At 42.4% G+C, this 16169-nt stretch overlaps 2 protein-coding genes across 3 annotated transcripts in view; one reads left to right on the top strand and one right to left on the bottom strand.

Annotated features, from left to right (window-relative positions):
• TGM5 (transglutaminase 5) overlaps positions 1 to 6928 on the top strand; it is a 31077-nt gene extending 24149 nt beyond the window's left edge. The window contains exons 9-13 of the mRNA XM_049614128.1: positions 8 to 247; positions 3524 to 3889; positions 4439 to 4599; positions 6121 to 6254; positions 6447 to 6928. Of these exons, the coding sequence (XP_049470085.1) occupies positions 8 to 247; positions 3524 to 3889; positions 4439 to 4599; positions 6121 to 6254; positions 6447 to 6600 (1055 nt within the window). The 3' untranslated portion in view covers positions 6601 to 6928. The remainder of the gene's footprint in view (positions 1 to 7; positions 248 to 3523; positions 3890 to 4438; positions 4600 to 6120; positions 6255 to 6446) is intronic.
• CCNDBP1 (cyclin D1 binding protein 1) overlaps positions 6207 to 16169 on the bottom strand; it is a 44292-nt gene continuing 34329 nt past the window's right edge. Inside the window, exons 12-14 of one of the 2 annotated variants that reach the window (XR_007453803.1) lie at positions 10251 to 10428; positions 9907 to 9950; positions 6207 to 6344 (exon numbers count right to left, since the gene is read on the bottom strand). Coding sequence is in view for 1 of the 2 variants with exons in the window: in XM_049613478.1 (XP_049469435.1) it covers positions 10413 to 10428 (16 nt within the window). In the remaining variant the exon portion in view is untranslated. Of the gene's footprint in view, positions 6345 to 9906; positions 9951 to 10105; positions 10429 to 16169 lie in introns of those variants that run through there. The other variant, XM_049613478.1, reaches the window with a different exon arrangement.

Here is a 16169-nt window from a genome sequence, read left to right as displayed (position 1 = left end):
CCTTCAGGCCTCTACTGCTGTGGCCCTGCCTCTGTCAGAGCCATCAAAGAGGGAGAGGTGGATCTGAACTATGACACAGCCTTTGCCTTTTCCATGGTCAATGCTGACTGCATGTCCTGGCTTGTCTACGGAGGGAAGGAGCAGAAAATTCACCGGGACACAAATACTGTTGGCAATTTTATCAGCACCAAGAGCATTCAAAGTGATGAGCGAGATGACGTCACAGAGAACTACAAATACATAGAAGGTATGACTGAGTCAATCCCTGCCAGAGTCCAAGTCCTGTGGGCTCCTTCCCCCCCACCCCAGGGAACCTCCCAGCCAGCTGGGGTGGCCCTCTGGGGAACCAGAAGGCATCTGAGGGATATAACCCAGGTCCCCTTGTCTCCTCAGCCCTTCAGTTTTAAGGTCTCAGTTGAGATGTTCCCATTGCCTCACTTCCTTGTGCTCACCGCCCCACATCCCACAGGCCAGTGAGCAGCCTCCACAAGATGGTCACATGGACCTGTAGGGCCAGTAACAGGCATCCCACCAGTGTGGGATGCGAATCCCTCATGGCTGCCTTCTTGGAAAGTTACCCTCCTTCTGAAGATGGCAGGGGATCTGTAAACCCTATCATATTAGTTAATTTTATTAATTTCATGTAACATATTGATTAATTAACTTTTAGTGAGTGTTTGGAGGACAGTCCAGACCCCCAACCAACACCAAGGCCACATGTTTACTCCCACCCCCACCTGCTGCAGAGGACGGTTCTGAGAGGTGGGAGACCTGGCAGGGGCTTCTTACTCTAGTCAGCAGGGACAAATAGTTAAGGTAGTCAGGTGTGAACTAATTCCCAAAATTTGAGAAAGACCAAGCACTAGGTCCAACCCCCTGGGAGGCCAATCAAAAATACGCAGTCCATGAAGGCCAGAAGCTAAGTGAGGAGGAAAAGCTAAGCAAGAGTGAATCAGGAAAGTGGGGGAGCAGCAGTTAGCTGAGCAGGTGCTAGGAGTGCTGGCCAGTAGGTATCTATGGTTTGTCTATGTGGGCCTTTGGGACCCACAGAGAAGTTCCAGAGTCTGAGCATAGGAAGGGGTTACACAATGAGAGGCAAGCAATGAACACAGCTCAGCATGCTGTTCATCACCCCCTTCCCCTCCATCCACTCTGGGGCTATCTTGTTCTGGGTGCCAGAACAGATCCTGAGGCAAGGATTCAAGGACAAGTGGTTTATCTGTGAGGCCATCCAGGAACTCCTGGAAGGAAGGAGAGTGAGCAAGGGAGATAGGGGAAGGGAGGAAGCCAACACAGGGCACCTCGTCAAGCTGGTTAGCAGCACAGGCAGCTGGAGCTCAGCTGCTGCTGGGGAGCTCTGCGAGTGGGGTTGCCAGGGAAAATACAGGACAAATAATGCTTTAGTCTAACCATGTCCCAAATTCTTTGTTGTTAATCTGAAACTCGATTTAAATGGCCCTGTATTTTTATTTGCTAAATCTGGCAACCCTATCAGGGATTCAGAGTAAAGTGTAGAACAGCACCACAGATTTATCCCATCCAAGAGGCAAGGGGCTAGTCAAGGGTTGAAGCCTGCTCCTTGCCGTGTAAAGTCCCTAGCACTTTTGGCCTGTTCCATGCACCGGCTAAAGCAGCTCTGGTGGCAAACAAAGCCTCAGACAAAGAGTGGAAAGTGCTAGAATTTGAAAGTAGGGCACATGGGCATTGAACAAGCAAGCTCCAAGGGGATGTAGGTGGGCAGTGACAGCATTCACTAGAAGTCCATGGGGTTCCACTGTGAGCTTGGGGGTTTGGAGCTATATTCCTTTGGGCCTGAGGGTGCTGATTAGTCAGGCAGTATTTGGTCTTCTCCCACTCAGCCTGTAGAGCCGACCACAGGTGAGCTAAATCTGATTCACATCTCCCTGGGCCCACTCTTGCTAAAGCAGATGCTTTGAGATCCTTTTCTGCCTGGAACGAGGCTTAGAATGACCCCCAGGGCAAGAGGATAAAAAAGTGGCCTCTACCTGGGGAGATTGTGGGGATGCACTGGGGTGGGGGTGGAGACAGTCACTGGGGATAGTGATTGCTTAGTGAAAGCAGTGGGGGGATTATTAGGGAAGCATGGGTGACTATTCCTGCATATCTTGGCTACAGTGCCTCCCCAGTACTAAAGCCATACCTCTCTGGGAGCTCAGCTTGCCTAAATACTTTTCTTTTCTTTTTCTTTTTTTCCTTTCCTTTCCTTTCCTTTCCTTTCCTTTCCTTTCCTTTCCTTTCCTTTCCTTTCTTTTTCTTTCTTTCTTTCTTTCTTTTTTTCTTTTTAAACTGTGGCTTCTCAGTTTCTCATTTCCAGGAATTAGTCTACACTTCACCAATCAATTGGTTCTAGAACAGGAAAGCACACCGTGCTGCTATCTTTAAGAAGCTTAAAGGGCCTTTGTCTTTCCCGTGAAGAAGGCAGGATAGAGTCTAGGGGTCATGAGCACAGATTTTCATGCTGGGCAGATTTGGTTTCCACCTGGATTCTGCCGTTTGCCAGTTGTGGAATTTGGACAAGTGATGTGACTTCTCTGAGCCCCATTTTCCTCATCTGTATATGGATTATGTTGGTGGTGGTGGTGGTAAGGATGTGGAGAAAAAGGAACTCTCATGCACTGTTGTGGGAATGCAAACTGGTACAGCCACTGTGGGAAACAGTATGGAGGTTTCTCAAAAAATTAAAAATAGAACTACCATATGACCCAGCAATCACACTATTGGGTATTTGTCTGAAGAAAATGAAAACACCAACTTGAAAAAATATATGCACCCTCATGTTCACTGTAGCATTATTTACAATAGTCAAGCTATGGAAACAGCCCAAGTGTCCACTGATGGATGAATGGCTAAACAAAATGTAGTATATGTATACAATGGAATATTATTCAATCACAAAAAGAAAAAAAAGATATCTTGCCATTTGCCACAATACGGATGGACCTTGAGGGCATTATGCTAACTGAAACGAGTCAGACAAAGACAAATACTGTATGATTTTCTCTCTTATGTGTGGAGTCTAAAAAAAAAAAAAAAAACACGGAAAAGAAACCAAGTTCATAGGTACAGAATACAGATTGGTGGTTACCAGATGAAGGGGGGTGGGATGGGAGAAATGGGTAAAAGGGGTCAAAATGTAAGTAAGTAAACAAGCAAATAAATAAAACAGTGCTAGTGATTTAAGAAAAAACAGTTCTAGGCCTTTCATGGAACTGAAGAGAAGGTCTAAAGGGCCATCTTATCTCTACTGGGGACACCACTTTCACATGGGCACTGCTAAAAAATAATAATAATAATAAATAATAACAATACATCCCTCTCATGGTTGAGGTGAGGATGAATGGTGTGAAATGCTCAGCAAAGCTGACACTTAGAAAGCTCTTGATGCAAGGTAGGCAGTGTTCATTGTTGGAAATGAGGGTTTTAACACACCTGCGGTGTTCAGCCAAGGCTTGCACCCCTGGGTCAGACTGGTCCACAGCCGGTGCCATCTCTGTCCTTCCAGGTTCCCCCCAGGAGAGGCTGGTGTTTATGAGAGCTCTACAGAAGCTGAAGGCTAGAAGGTCTGAAGGCCCCCACAAAGCAGACTCACAACATTCCCCACCTGTGCCATTGAACGGGGACAGCTCTCGGAGCCTGCATATGCCTTCCCTTCGGCCCAGTGATATAGTCCAGGTCTCCTTGAAATTCCAGCTGCTTGACCCACCCAACATGGGCCAGGACATAAGGTTTGTCCTGCTGGCCCTCAACATGTCACTCCAGTTCAAGGACCTCAAAGTGAACCTGAGTGCCCAGTCCCTGCTGCATGATGGCAGCCCCCTGCCCCCTTTCTGGCAGGACACAGCCTTCATCACACTTTCTCCTGAAGAAGGTATGGGCTCTGGGTATGGGCACAGGGGTGGTCTGTGTATACAGAGTGGGTTATGGAAATGCCAGTGGGGACAAGCCAGCCAACAAGGATTCTGGGGACACACCCTTGTGACACCAGTCTTCCTAATGTCCCCTTCGGCACAGATTCCTTCTCCCCTCCTTCCCTCCTTTCCTCTCTCTCCCCCTCTCTCCCTCTTTTCCTCCCTCTCTTGTCTTCTTCCTTTTCTTCTCTCCTTTCTTTTCTACCCAATCCCTTCCCTTTACTACTTCAAGGAAAGGAGCCTGGTTTAATAGGGGAAGCCTGAGCTTTGGAGGCCTCCAGACTTTGGTTAGAACCTCAGCTTATCCATTTACCAGTAGAATGACCTTGGGGAAACCATTTTGCCTTTCTTAACCTCAGCCTCTCACCTGAAAACCTAGTGCCTGCTTCAGTGGGGCTTAATACATGTTTGTATTAAGCCACTTTCCCAAAGAAAGGTCCCCCAGATCCATCCAAGGCCTAGCTGATTTTCCCAGCTACACTCATCTTATCTTTTTGTTTTCTCCCTAGCAAAGACCCATTCCTGCAGAATTCCCTATTCCCAGTATAGCCAGTACCTGTCAACAGACAAGCTGATCCGCATCAGTGCCCTGGGCGAAGAGAAGAACAGTCCGGAAAAGATTCTGGTGGACAAGATCATCACCTTAGCTTATCCAGGCATCATGATTAATGTAAGTGGCCTGGGGGCCCCTGGAGATCTGGCTGGGGTGGGAGCCCTCTGAGAGTCTGTTCAGGAGAGCAGGCTCTGACTCTTGCCTCTGACTCTTCTGGTGTCCCCAAATACCTCCCTATCAGACCATGAGGCTCAGAACATGTTTTCATCTGAAAACATTGGACAGGATGTCCAATGCCTCAGAACATGAGGCATCAGAACATGTTTTCATCTGAAAACATTGGACAGTATGTCCATCCTTTTGCACCATTAAAAGCCTTATGGATGGACCTTGAGCAGGTTTCATGGAAAGGACAAGGAGAGATGCCTCCCTTGTGCCACCTTCTACTGATGGCTTTCCCCAGGGTCAACATAAGGAACTATGAGCTCAGATGGGAGAAACCTGAGTGGGGAGGAAAGCACTGACTGAGATCAGCTTAGGTGTGATTTGCCATTTCCTGGCTGTGCATTCTTAGACAAGGCCCTGGGTCTCTGCTTCTTGAACTGTCAAATGAGAGGATTAGACTAGCTGGCCTCTGAGGACACTGCCTGCTGTGACATTCTGTGGTCCTCTGAGTGGGAAGACTTCATGGATCTCTTCCAGTGCTATCTCCCCAAGGCCAAGCAGCCTCCTAGACCCTGCCAAGTGGGCCTGTGGGGCCCCATGGTGGGGTGTGTCTGGCAAGCCCAGCCACGAGAGTCTGTTTTAGGGAGGGTTTCCAGGTTTGCTTCCATCTGTCTACAGCCTTGAATGTCCCATTGCTTTTCACTCACACACTGGTGTGAAAAGAAATGAGCCAGTTATGTTAAGAAGAAGAAAAGGGATGGAGAGGAAGTGCAATAAAAAAGTGCCAAAGAAGATTCTATCCACTCAAATTATGCATGAGAATCCTTGAGATTGATTAGTTTACACTTGGATGAAATCCTTGGAGCAGAGGAAACATCACTAGAGACTCCAATTTATCAGACTTTTCCATATGCTGGGTTGAGGGATGTAAAATATTTTGTACAAACATCTATGCATGTATAAATGAAACGAAGTTTTACATAACAATATCTTGTGTGATATACACTAATATTTTCTTCTATTTCATTCTTTAAAAACATTAACAACAATCCATCGAGTTGGTTTTAACCCATAGTTGGAAAAACCTGGGTCACAGAAGTCCAGCTCTTCAGGAAATACAACTAAGGAGCAATTGCTTACACAATTGCACAGCTAACATTCTTGAATTCATAACAGAAAAAGTGACCTATAAAATGCCATCAGCACAGAAACTCCCCAGTATGATGATATTTCAGTCATAATAAATTGGGGATTATGGAAAAGAAAGGAAACAGTAAGAAAGATTTTAAAGTCCTAGTCTTACATATAGAACTCTACAAGGAAAAATTTCCAGCAACTATAATAGAAAGCATTAACAGACACTGAAGATACAAGTCATCTTCCTGTTGAAGTGGGCCCAATCAAGGGTTTAGTGAATTGGGGAATGAGATTAATTTTCTGTTCCCTTCCTCTTCCCTGGATTTCTCTGTTTAGGTTTTAGGAGCTGCCATTGTGAATCAGCCACTCTCCATACAGGTGCTGTTTTCAAACCCCCTCTCAGAGCATGTTGCAGATTGTGTGCTGACTGTGGAAGGAAGTGGTCTCTTCAAGAAACAGCAGAGAGTTCTGTGAGTTCTGGGGGTATTCAGCCTTCACTTCCATCTTGTCTTGGGGTTATCACTATCCTTCTTTCTGGTGACAGGTGCCAAGGCCAGTCTCTGAAAACACGATGAAAGAAAAGCCCTGGTTGCTGAGTGGAAAGAGATTTGGAGTTATCATATTGGGTATGATTTTCTAACATTCTGTTTTCTATGCTACAGCATTGGAGTCCTCAAACCTCAACACAGGGCCAGCATCACCCTGGAGACTGTCCCCTTCAAGAGTGGCCAAAGGCAGATCCAAGCTAATCTGAGGAGCAACAAGTTTAAGGACATCAAGGGTTACAAGAATGTCTATGTAGACTTAAGGTTATAAATTTTGGAACAATGAGTGAATGCACAGATTTTAAGCTTCAGGAGAAGGAGCAAGTTCAAATGCAAGCTGTGCCACTCCACAACAGGAGCTTTGTAGGGGTTCCGAAGTAAGCAACAGAGGAGATGTCAGCAATGGATAGTCCCCTGGACCATTTGCACAGCTCCCAAGGAGTCTTATCAGAGACCAGAGAGTCTATGGTGTCCAATCCAGAGTTGTGAGATAACACCCAAATGTCTGAGGGCAGTGGTTGGACTTGACCATGACTTACTGCCCCCTCAGAAGACTGACTGAGCAGCTCACTGTCATTTTGTCACTGCAGTGGCTAATGTCCTAGTCCCAATAAATTTCAGTCCTTTGCACCCATGTAGTCATCACTTTCCCTCCAGCAACCCCTACCTATTCTCCGGATGCTGGGAGTGTCCTATTGTTTTAACACCTGAGCCCATTCAAGGGTGAATTTCTGAGTGCCTAGTATGTGCCAGCTGCTGTTCTGAGTATAGGAGAGAAGACAGTAAACAAAGCAAAGGTTCTGCCCCCATGGAGCTTACATTCTATTGGTTGTGGTGGGGCTACAGAAAACAAACATGTCAACAGGTAAGTAAGGTACTTACAGATAGTGTGTCCGTCATGATCTAGTTAGGAAAACCAACCCCTGTAAATGTTTCTACATACTACCTCTTTGTATCTTGGGGGAAAATGAGATCTCTCATTTGGCCTTCCTTTGAATCCCTTTCCATGTCACATCCAAGATGTCCCTCAATCCTAAAAGTTCCAGCCTCTTGGCTCAAAATCTGCCAGTGCATTGTGGTGCTGGATGGACCTGGAATGACTGTGGTTCCAGAGAAAACGCCAGCTGATGATGCAGTGAAGTAGATTTTTGGTAGGAAATGAAGTACTCTCAGACCCTTATAATGGCTATAGCTCGTATGTATCCTCCTTGTGAACACAAAGCCACTCCAATAATTATCTCCTCTCAGATGCACCTGCTTTCTCATGGCACCGTGCCAAATTTGGGATGGAGAAAGGCATGATGCACCTGCCCTCCAGGCACTGCTACATGACTAAGACAGCTGTTTTGGGCATATATTAAATGCACACACATTAAATAAATACTTCTATTATATATAAACAAAATGGTAAGTGTAACTGACCAGAGGGAGAGAAGAGGGTGTGGTGAGAATTGCATAGTAGGTTGATGGCCCTATTAAAGAGTAGGCAGAGAACCAGGAGAACCCTAACAGCAGGGACCTGGAAGTAACATATAATTATTTCATTCTGTAGTTGTTGCCTAACAATCATGAAAAATGGTTTCAGGAAAACATTGTGGATGGGAACATCTTACAGAGACAGTGACCTCTGAAGTACTTTTCAACTACCACACCCTCAGACTCTTTCAGGAATCTTGATTTTAACAGTACATTCATTAACTCTTCCACTCGACAAATATTCAGAGTTTCTATAGGGGCCAGGTCCTGAGCTAGGCACTGAGGACACAAGAAGGACCAGGGTCTGCCCTCAAGGAGCTCAAGTCTAAGCATGTGGAAAATGAAAAATGGACAGGAGGTTCTAACACAGAGTGGTGATAACCACCATTGGAGTGAGTGCAAGGTGTTATGGGTGCATAAGGAGAGGCAACTTGTCCAATCTTGGGATTGTGAATTAATGAAGGCTTCCTGGAGGGGAGTGGCATTTAAGCTAAAATCTAACAGACAAGGAGTCAAAGGGGTTGGAATGGAGTAAAGCAGTCAGGAACTGCAAGTCATTCTGATAGCTAGAGATAAGGGTGAGAGGTGGCAAGTAGCAGGAAAAAGTGAGTCTAGAGCCAAGGGATGAAGAGCTTCAGGCAGGCAGTCTAAGGAGTTTGGACAGCGATCACCTGCAGGCATCTGTTTCCTTTAAGTCTTGGATCATGGTCTTTGCCTGAAATGTCAGTGCTTAAAGTTGATTCTATTTTGCGGAGCTGAGCAGACTTCATGTGATTTCAGAAGCACTTAAAGGACAAATAGTTCTCCATCCTGGCCTGTCATAGAGGCTTACAACTCCCATCAGAGCATTCCTTTGAGCTAAGGCCTTCCTTGAATGTCAAGGTTGTCTTTCAACTATTCATTTAACATTTATTGAGTACCTATGTGTTGAATATTCTAGGCCCAAGGATAGAGCAGTAACAAGGCAAACAAGGCAAAGGATTTGAATAGATGTCTTTCCACAGACACTATACAAATGGCCAAAAAAAGCACATAAAAAGATGCTCAATATCACTAATCATGAGAAAAATGCAAATCAAAACTACACTGAGATATTAAAAGTAGAAATACCACACAACCCAGTCTACTACTGGTTATTTAATCAAAGAAAATGAAAACACTAGTTCAAAAACATATGAACCCCTATGTTTGTTTGTTTAGTGAAATAAGTCATATAGAGAAAGATAAATTCTATGTGATTTCACTTATATGTGGAATCTAAGAACAAACAGACAAAAGAGACAGACCCACAGAAAACAGACTAATGGTTGCCAGAGGGAAGGGAGTGGAGAAGTGGGTAAAATGGGTGAAGGGGAGTGGGAGGTACAGGCTTCCAGTTATGGAATGAATAAGTCATGGGAATAAAAGGCACAGCATAGGGAATATAGTCAATGGTACTGTAATAGCGTCATATGGTGACAGATGGGTAACTACACTTGTGGTGAGCATAGCATAATGTGAAGACTTGTCTAATCCCTATGTTGCACACCCGAAACTAATGTGTGTCAACCTTTTATTTTTCAAAAAAACCCTCTACATTGAGATATTACATTACATCCATTAGGATGGCTATTTAAAAAAAACAAACAAACAGAAAATAACAAGTATTGGTGGGAATTGAGAAGTTTTTGGTAGGATTGTAAAATGATGCAACCACTTTGGAAAACAGTATGGCAGTTACTCAAAAAGTTTAAAATAGAACTACCATATGATACAGCAATCCCATTTTGGGTATATTTTCAAAAGAATTGAATGCAGGGTCTCAAAGAGGTACTTGCACACCCATATCCACAGCACTATTCACAATAGCCAGGAGGAAGAAGCAACCCAAATGTCCATCATAGGATGAATGGATAATCAAAATTTGGTATATACATACAATGGAATATTCAGCCCTAAAAGGGAAGGGAATCCTGTCACATGCTACAACATGGATGAACCTTGAGGACATTATGTTAAGTGAAATAAGCCAGTCATAAAGGGATAAATACTGTATGATTCCACTTACATGAAGTATCTAAATTAGTCAAATTAATGATATAGAAAGTAGAATGATACTTACCAGAGCCTGAGGGGAGGGAGTATGAGGGAGTTCAAGTTTCAATTCTGCAAGATGAAAAGGTTTTGGAGATCTCTTTCACAACAATGTAAACATACTTAACAATACTGAATTGTATACTTAAAAATGATTAAGATGATAAATTTTATGGTATGCGTTTTCTACCACAATAAAAAAAAATTTTAACCATCCTATACTGTTTCAACATTTACAACTTTATTAGATAAACAATAATAGCATCCATAACAATGTCAGCAGGAATAAAAATCTCCATTAAATGAGTGCCTAAAAACAAACAAGCAGAACTGGGTTTCAGTCTTTGTAAGCATTGGTCTATTTCCTATTACCTTTACTCCTGGAGTAGAGTCCTTCAGGGGTCCTGATTGAAAACCTGGGGTATTTATTGAAGCCCTTAATCCTGGTGGCCCTGGAACTCCAATTTATATCCTCCATCCCTGCGAGATTGCCAGAAGATCTGCTCAGATTCTCAGGCTGTCATCCACCAATTGTCACTCAGCAAATGTCCTAAAGGGAAAAGTGACACTCTGTCAGGCTTACCTCTCTGTGCTTCTCTTCTCCATGAGATCTTGATCCCTCAAATCCTTGATGCCTTGATGCCTTCAGGCAGATATGTGAAATATTTTATTCAGTTTTTCTGGTTATTATCAACAGGGGCTATAGTATCAAACTAGTTTGCTCTATCTAGAAGCAGAAATCCTTGAGAGGTATTAAAAGAAGCCTGAATAGAGAGAACTTCCTAGTGGTAGTTTGGATTATAGGCTAATAATGAAGTCGAATGTATGTATGGGACCTGAGCTGGACCTGACCTATGTTTGAGTCCAGTCTTTACCACAAACTGTGAAATCTTGGGAAATCAGATCCTGGGAGGCTGAGAGATAAACTTCTAGTGTGTGGACACCATGTTTACAGATAGATTGTAATGTGCATTTTTAGTCTCATTTTTGCTATTTTATCTCCATCTCTATTCATCTTTTGCATCATTTTAATATATGCTCTTCTTTTAAGGTTTATTTATTTATTCGAGAGAAAGAGAGAGGGAGAGAGCAGGGGAGGGGCAGAGAGAGATGGAGAGAAAGAATCCTAAGCAGCCTACATGCTGTCAGCACAGAACCTGCTTGGGATTCTTCCTCTCTCTCTGCCCCTTCCCAGCTTGTACTCTTTCTGTCTCTCAAAGTAAATAAATAAAGACTTTTTAAAAAAGTGTTTTAAAAGTCAGAGGTATAACTGACTGAGCCACCCAGGTACCCCAATATATGTTCTTTTTTTTTTTTTTTTTTTTATTATTTATTTTTGGGACAGAGAGAGACAGAGCATGAACGGGGGAGGGGCAGAGAGAGAGGGAGACACAGAATCGGAAACAGGCTCCAGGCTCCGAGCCATCAGCCCAGAGCCTGACGCGGGGCTCGAACTCACAGACCGCGAGATCGTGACCTGGCTGAAGTCGGACGCTTAACCGACTGCGCCACCCAGGCGCCCCTATGTTCTTTTTTTTAAGTAGGCTACATGGCCAACATGGGGGCTTAAACTCATGACCCTGAGATTGAGAGTCAGATGCTCCACCAGTTGAGACAGGCAAGTGCCCCTAAGTTCTTTTTTTTTTTTTTAAGTAAGTTTCATGCCAATGTGGGGCTTGAACTCACGACTCTAAGATCAAGAGTCACATGTTCTACCAACTGAGCCAGTCAGGCACCACAATATATGCTTTTCTGAAACATCATGTTTCACTGTTAGTCATCTTAAATTCTTTCTGGAAGGAGGCAGTATGTTAATCGATTTACTCATTAATTCACTCATTAAAATAAATATGTTTACTCCCTGGACCTGTTTCCTCACCAATAAAACAGGAATAATGATCTCTTCCTTAGTTTACACAATTGAAGTTTCAGATCATATGAGATAATGTATGTAAAAATGCTTTGTAAAGCAATGTACCAGCATCATTAATTTATTTGAAAGTAGGAGTCCTGTTGAATATCTTTTCTTCCTTGCCCCCCATGACCCAACCATTAGTGTGTCTTACCAATTTCATGTCCTGCATTTCTGTCAAATCAGTCCACCTCTATGTTCACCATCACTCCCCTGACCAGGCCACCATCATCTCTCACTTAAATCATTATGGCAGACTCTTACTGGTCCTCTCTTTTCCACTTTGGCCCCCAGCCAGCGTGGTATTTTATTTTTTAAATCCATTTTAAAAATACTTTTATTTATTTTTGAGAGAGAGAGAGAGACAGTGCAAGCAGGGGAGGGGCAGAAAGAGAGGGAGACAGAATCTTAAGCAGGGGCTTGAAGTTGTGAACTGTGAGATAATGACTTGAGCTGAAGTCAGGAAGCTTAACTGACTGAGCCACCTAGGAGCCCCAGAGTGGTATTTTAAGAAATGCTAATGTGATTGTTACTCCATTGCTTAAAGTCCCATTTGTTAACTTCCCAGAACTCTGAGGATAAAATTCAAAATCCTTAACTCAACTCTGCAAAATTCAGCCCTTGCCTTACTTCTCATCACAGGCTTTGCTCCATCCAGTCCCTTGACCTTCCTTTGATTGTTCCTTCTCTTAGGGCTTTTGCATATGCTGTTCTCTTTCCTCCTATACCGTCCCACCCCTTGCCCCATTGCCTAGCTATCTTTCCTGTTTCCTGGCTTAAATTTGCTTTGTCAGGGAAACCTCCCTGGACCTCCACACCTAGGTCATAGAACTTGAAACTTTTCCATTATAGCAGTTATCACAATGGCAAGCAAATAATTAACAGTATAAGCACTTAATACTGTTTCCTTCTGCTGGAATATAAGCTCCTTGTTGGTAAGAACACATCTATCTAATTTATTACTGTATTTATTACCAGTTTCTATTACAGTTCCTGATGAACAATAGTGTTCAATAAATGTTTGTATCATGAATGAATAAATGAATCCTTCTTGGGTATACACTGGCCACTTTGTTTTTCTGCCAGAGGCTGGGAAGTTGAAAGGTGTGGATGTAGTGGGAAGCAGGACTGAACTTTCTGGTCACTCATGCCTCCATCTTCCTCGCATCTCCCATTCTCCTTTCCCCAGCTCAACCAAAACATAGCAATATGTCACAGGCTCCCCCAAAATGCCCCAACTGAAATACTGCCAGAAAGTGGGTGTTTGTGGAGTTCCCTGGGAATTGTATCAGGAGAGATTATCTCTATTAGTACCAAAAGTGAAACAAATCCAAAAAGGGATACCAGCCCATGACTCCCCCATTGCTCTCCCAGAGCCAGAGGACTCACTGTGGTGAAAACAGTCTTTCAGTCTGTCTTTTGGAAAGAAAACAGCCTTTTCTTTCTCTTGCAAGTTTTTGTTATTTTTCAAATAATTACAATACATTGTTGTGGTATAAAGATACTAAATGTGAGAAGTGAGATGATTCATATTCAGAAATACCAAATAAAAGCTGTGCTGTCTAGTTAACAATAGGTTTACAACCTATTGGAAATATGTATCACTCTTCGGCTGGCGCGCGCGCGCACACACACACACACACACACACACACACACACACTGGAGTCCCAAACCCTTAGATACCTGACTTCCTGGTTCTCCTTACTCTCTCCATTTCAGGAGCTTATTTTTCACGGGCTTTGCAATGAGCATGCGCCAAATAACTGAGGTCTCTGCATCACCTCAAGAAACGTACCTTTGCTCCCATTAAACTACTTTTTGCCTTACATGGGCATAGGCGACTTCCCGGTAAGGCTGTAACCTCTGTTGTACTCAGCCAATGAGGAATCAGGGGAGGGACTTGCATGGTAGGAGATAAATTGCCTGCTGTAACCACCCCTAGTGTGCCTGTCCATCAGACACCCCTCTTGCAAGAATGTTGATTAAAGCCTCCCTTCACTGTGCTCCGAGTCTCCTCTCCCTCCTTTGACTGGGTCAGTGGGCTTATTTCTTACACTAAAGGGTATACAGAAAGCCTTACACCCAGGCACTGAATTGCCCTACACCAAAGCAATAGCTTTCCAGAAATATTCTACATAAACACAAATTCATATATATTCTCCCCCCACACCATTTATGCAAAGCTAGTATACTATTCACACCTTGCTTTTTGCATTTAATGGTATAACTTGGAGATGATTCCATATTAATTCATGTAGAGCCAGTTCATTCTTTTTCACATTTGCATGGTTGTCTATTGAATATAATTTATCTATCTAGTACCTTATTTATGGATGTTTATATAGTTTCTGATATCTTGCTATTGTAACTACCAGTACAATCAATATATTTCTATAAATTTCATTTTAAATGTTTGGTTATTTGCATTAGAATATGTAGAAGTGAAATAGCTGACTCAAAAATATAGACACTTAAGGTTTTGGTAGATATTACTTAATTTCCCTCTATAAAGCTGAATCAATTTACATTCTTACTAGGATTATAAGAGAATAACACTTTCCCACACCATCACTAACTCAGAAAGTTGTCAAACTATTTTATCTTTGCCAATCTGATAGGTGAAAGAAATGATATCCCAGGGTAGTTTTATTTTGCATTTATATTAAATAAGGGTGGACATATTTTTATGTATTTAAGAGAGACATTTGAATTTCCTTTTTTGTGAATGGTCCATCATATCCTTCACCCATTTTTCTATTGGTTTGTTGTTCTTGACTTATTGATTTGCAGATACCTTTTACATTAAGGAAAGTAACACTTTGTGGTACAAGTTTCAAACATTTCTCCCAGTTCATTGTTCTAACATTCTCCCAGTTCTCCCAGGTCATTGTTCATATATTCTAACTTCGTTTATATTAATTTTTTAAGTTTATTTATTTTGATAGAAAGAGAGTGAAGGGAGGAGGAACAGAGAGAGAGGGAAACAGAATTCCAAGCAGACTCTGCACTATCAGTGTGGAGCCTGACGCAGGGCTCGAACTCACAAACCGTGAGATCATGATCTGAGCAGATGTTCAAACAAATGAGCCACCCAGGCTCTCCTAACTTTATGAGTTTTTCCAACTAACAAAATTATAAGGAATGAAATTTATCTATTTTTTCTTTATGGCTTCTGGGGTTTGTGTTATATTTTAAAAGGCATTCCCCAGGCTGACTTAAAAGTAAGTGTCTTATCTTTCCTTTCAGTACTTTCAGGAATTAATTTTTTACATTTAGAGTTTTGATTCATCTGGAATTCATTTTGGTATATGGTGCAAGGTAGGAAACCAACTTTATTTTGCAAGCTTTCTGTACCCAAACAAGTTACTAGTGAATCCTTATCTTCCCAATGATTCAAAGTGCCACATTTAGCTCATACTTAATGCATACATTTTGGATGATGTGCTTTCTCAAGTGAAGTGATGTCATACTATGTTGTAGTATCTAGGAATCCTGGTTATACTATATAAGGAGTTAGAAATGTAGCATGACCAGGCCTACTAGATATTAAAACACATCTTAGATGTTGTAATATAAAACATCTTTATATCTTTAGATCTTTTTAGATTATATTTTATATCTTTTAGAAACTTCCTTTTGAACCTTAGAATCAGCTTTTCCAGTTTCAGAGAAAAAACTTGTTAAAATTTTTATGGGGACTGCATTAAACTTAAGATTAGCATACTAAATTATCTTTTATAATAATTTTTTAGTAGATTCATGGTTTCCAGGTAAAAACCACTTCATCTTCAAATAATAAAAAATTTACCTCTTCATTTCTTGTGAAGAATCATTTTTTTTGGAGGAATAAGAAGGCAGAAGCTTCATTTTTTTTAACATAATAAGATTCCTCAAATGGGCAATGGTTCAAAGTTTTAAAAGTATAAAATTGTAAACAGGAGAAAAATCACCTTCCTATTCCATTGTCCAGCTCTCCTCCCCACGGGCAACCAATGCTCTTTGTAGTTTCTTTTATATCCTTCTATAGATATCCCATATGCATGCAGGCCAGTATTCTTGCCCCTGAGCGTGCTAACAGTCTTGGAGAAGCCCCAGCAAAAGCTGGGCTTTAGAAGACCAAAGAGGGCCAAAGAGGAGGTCCTCTCCTGTGTCTTGTCTCCTCAGTGACCAAACAAGTAGAAATAGAAAAAGATATAGGTCTTGAGTCCCAAGATAGTTTTCCATCTTCTCTGCTAGAGTCCCAGATCTGGTAGGCTTGGAAGAGCTGGGGCTCTGACTTCTACTTTTAGGATATTTGTTTTTCACCAACAAATTCTACCTCCTTATCTCCTTCACACAGATGATCTCCAGACATACAGGTTCTCTCTATTACCAAAAT

The sequence above is a fragment of the Panthera uncia genome (assembly GCF_023721935.1).
Source record: "Panthera uncia isolate 11264 chromosome B3 unlocalized genomic scaffold, Puncia_PCG_1.0 HiC_scaffold_1, whole genome shotgun sequence".
In the NCBI taxonomy this organism is placed as follows: Eukaryota; Metazoa; Chordata; class Mammalia; order Carnivora; family Felidae; genus Panthera; species Panthera uncia.
This window is presented reverse-complemented; position numbering and strand designations above follow the sequence as displayed.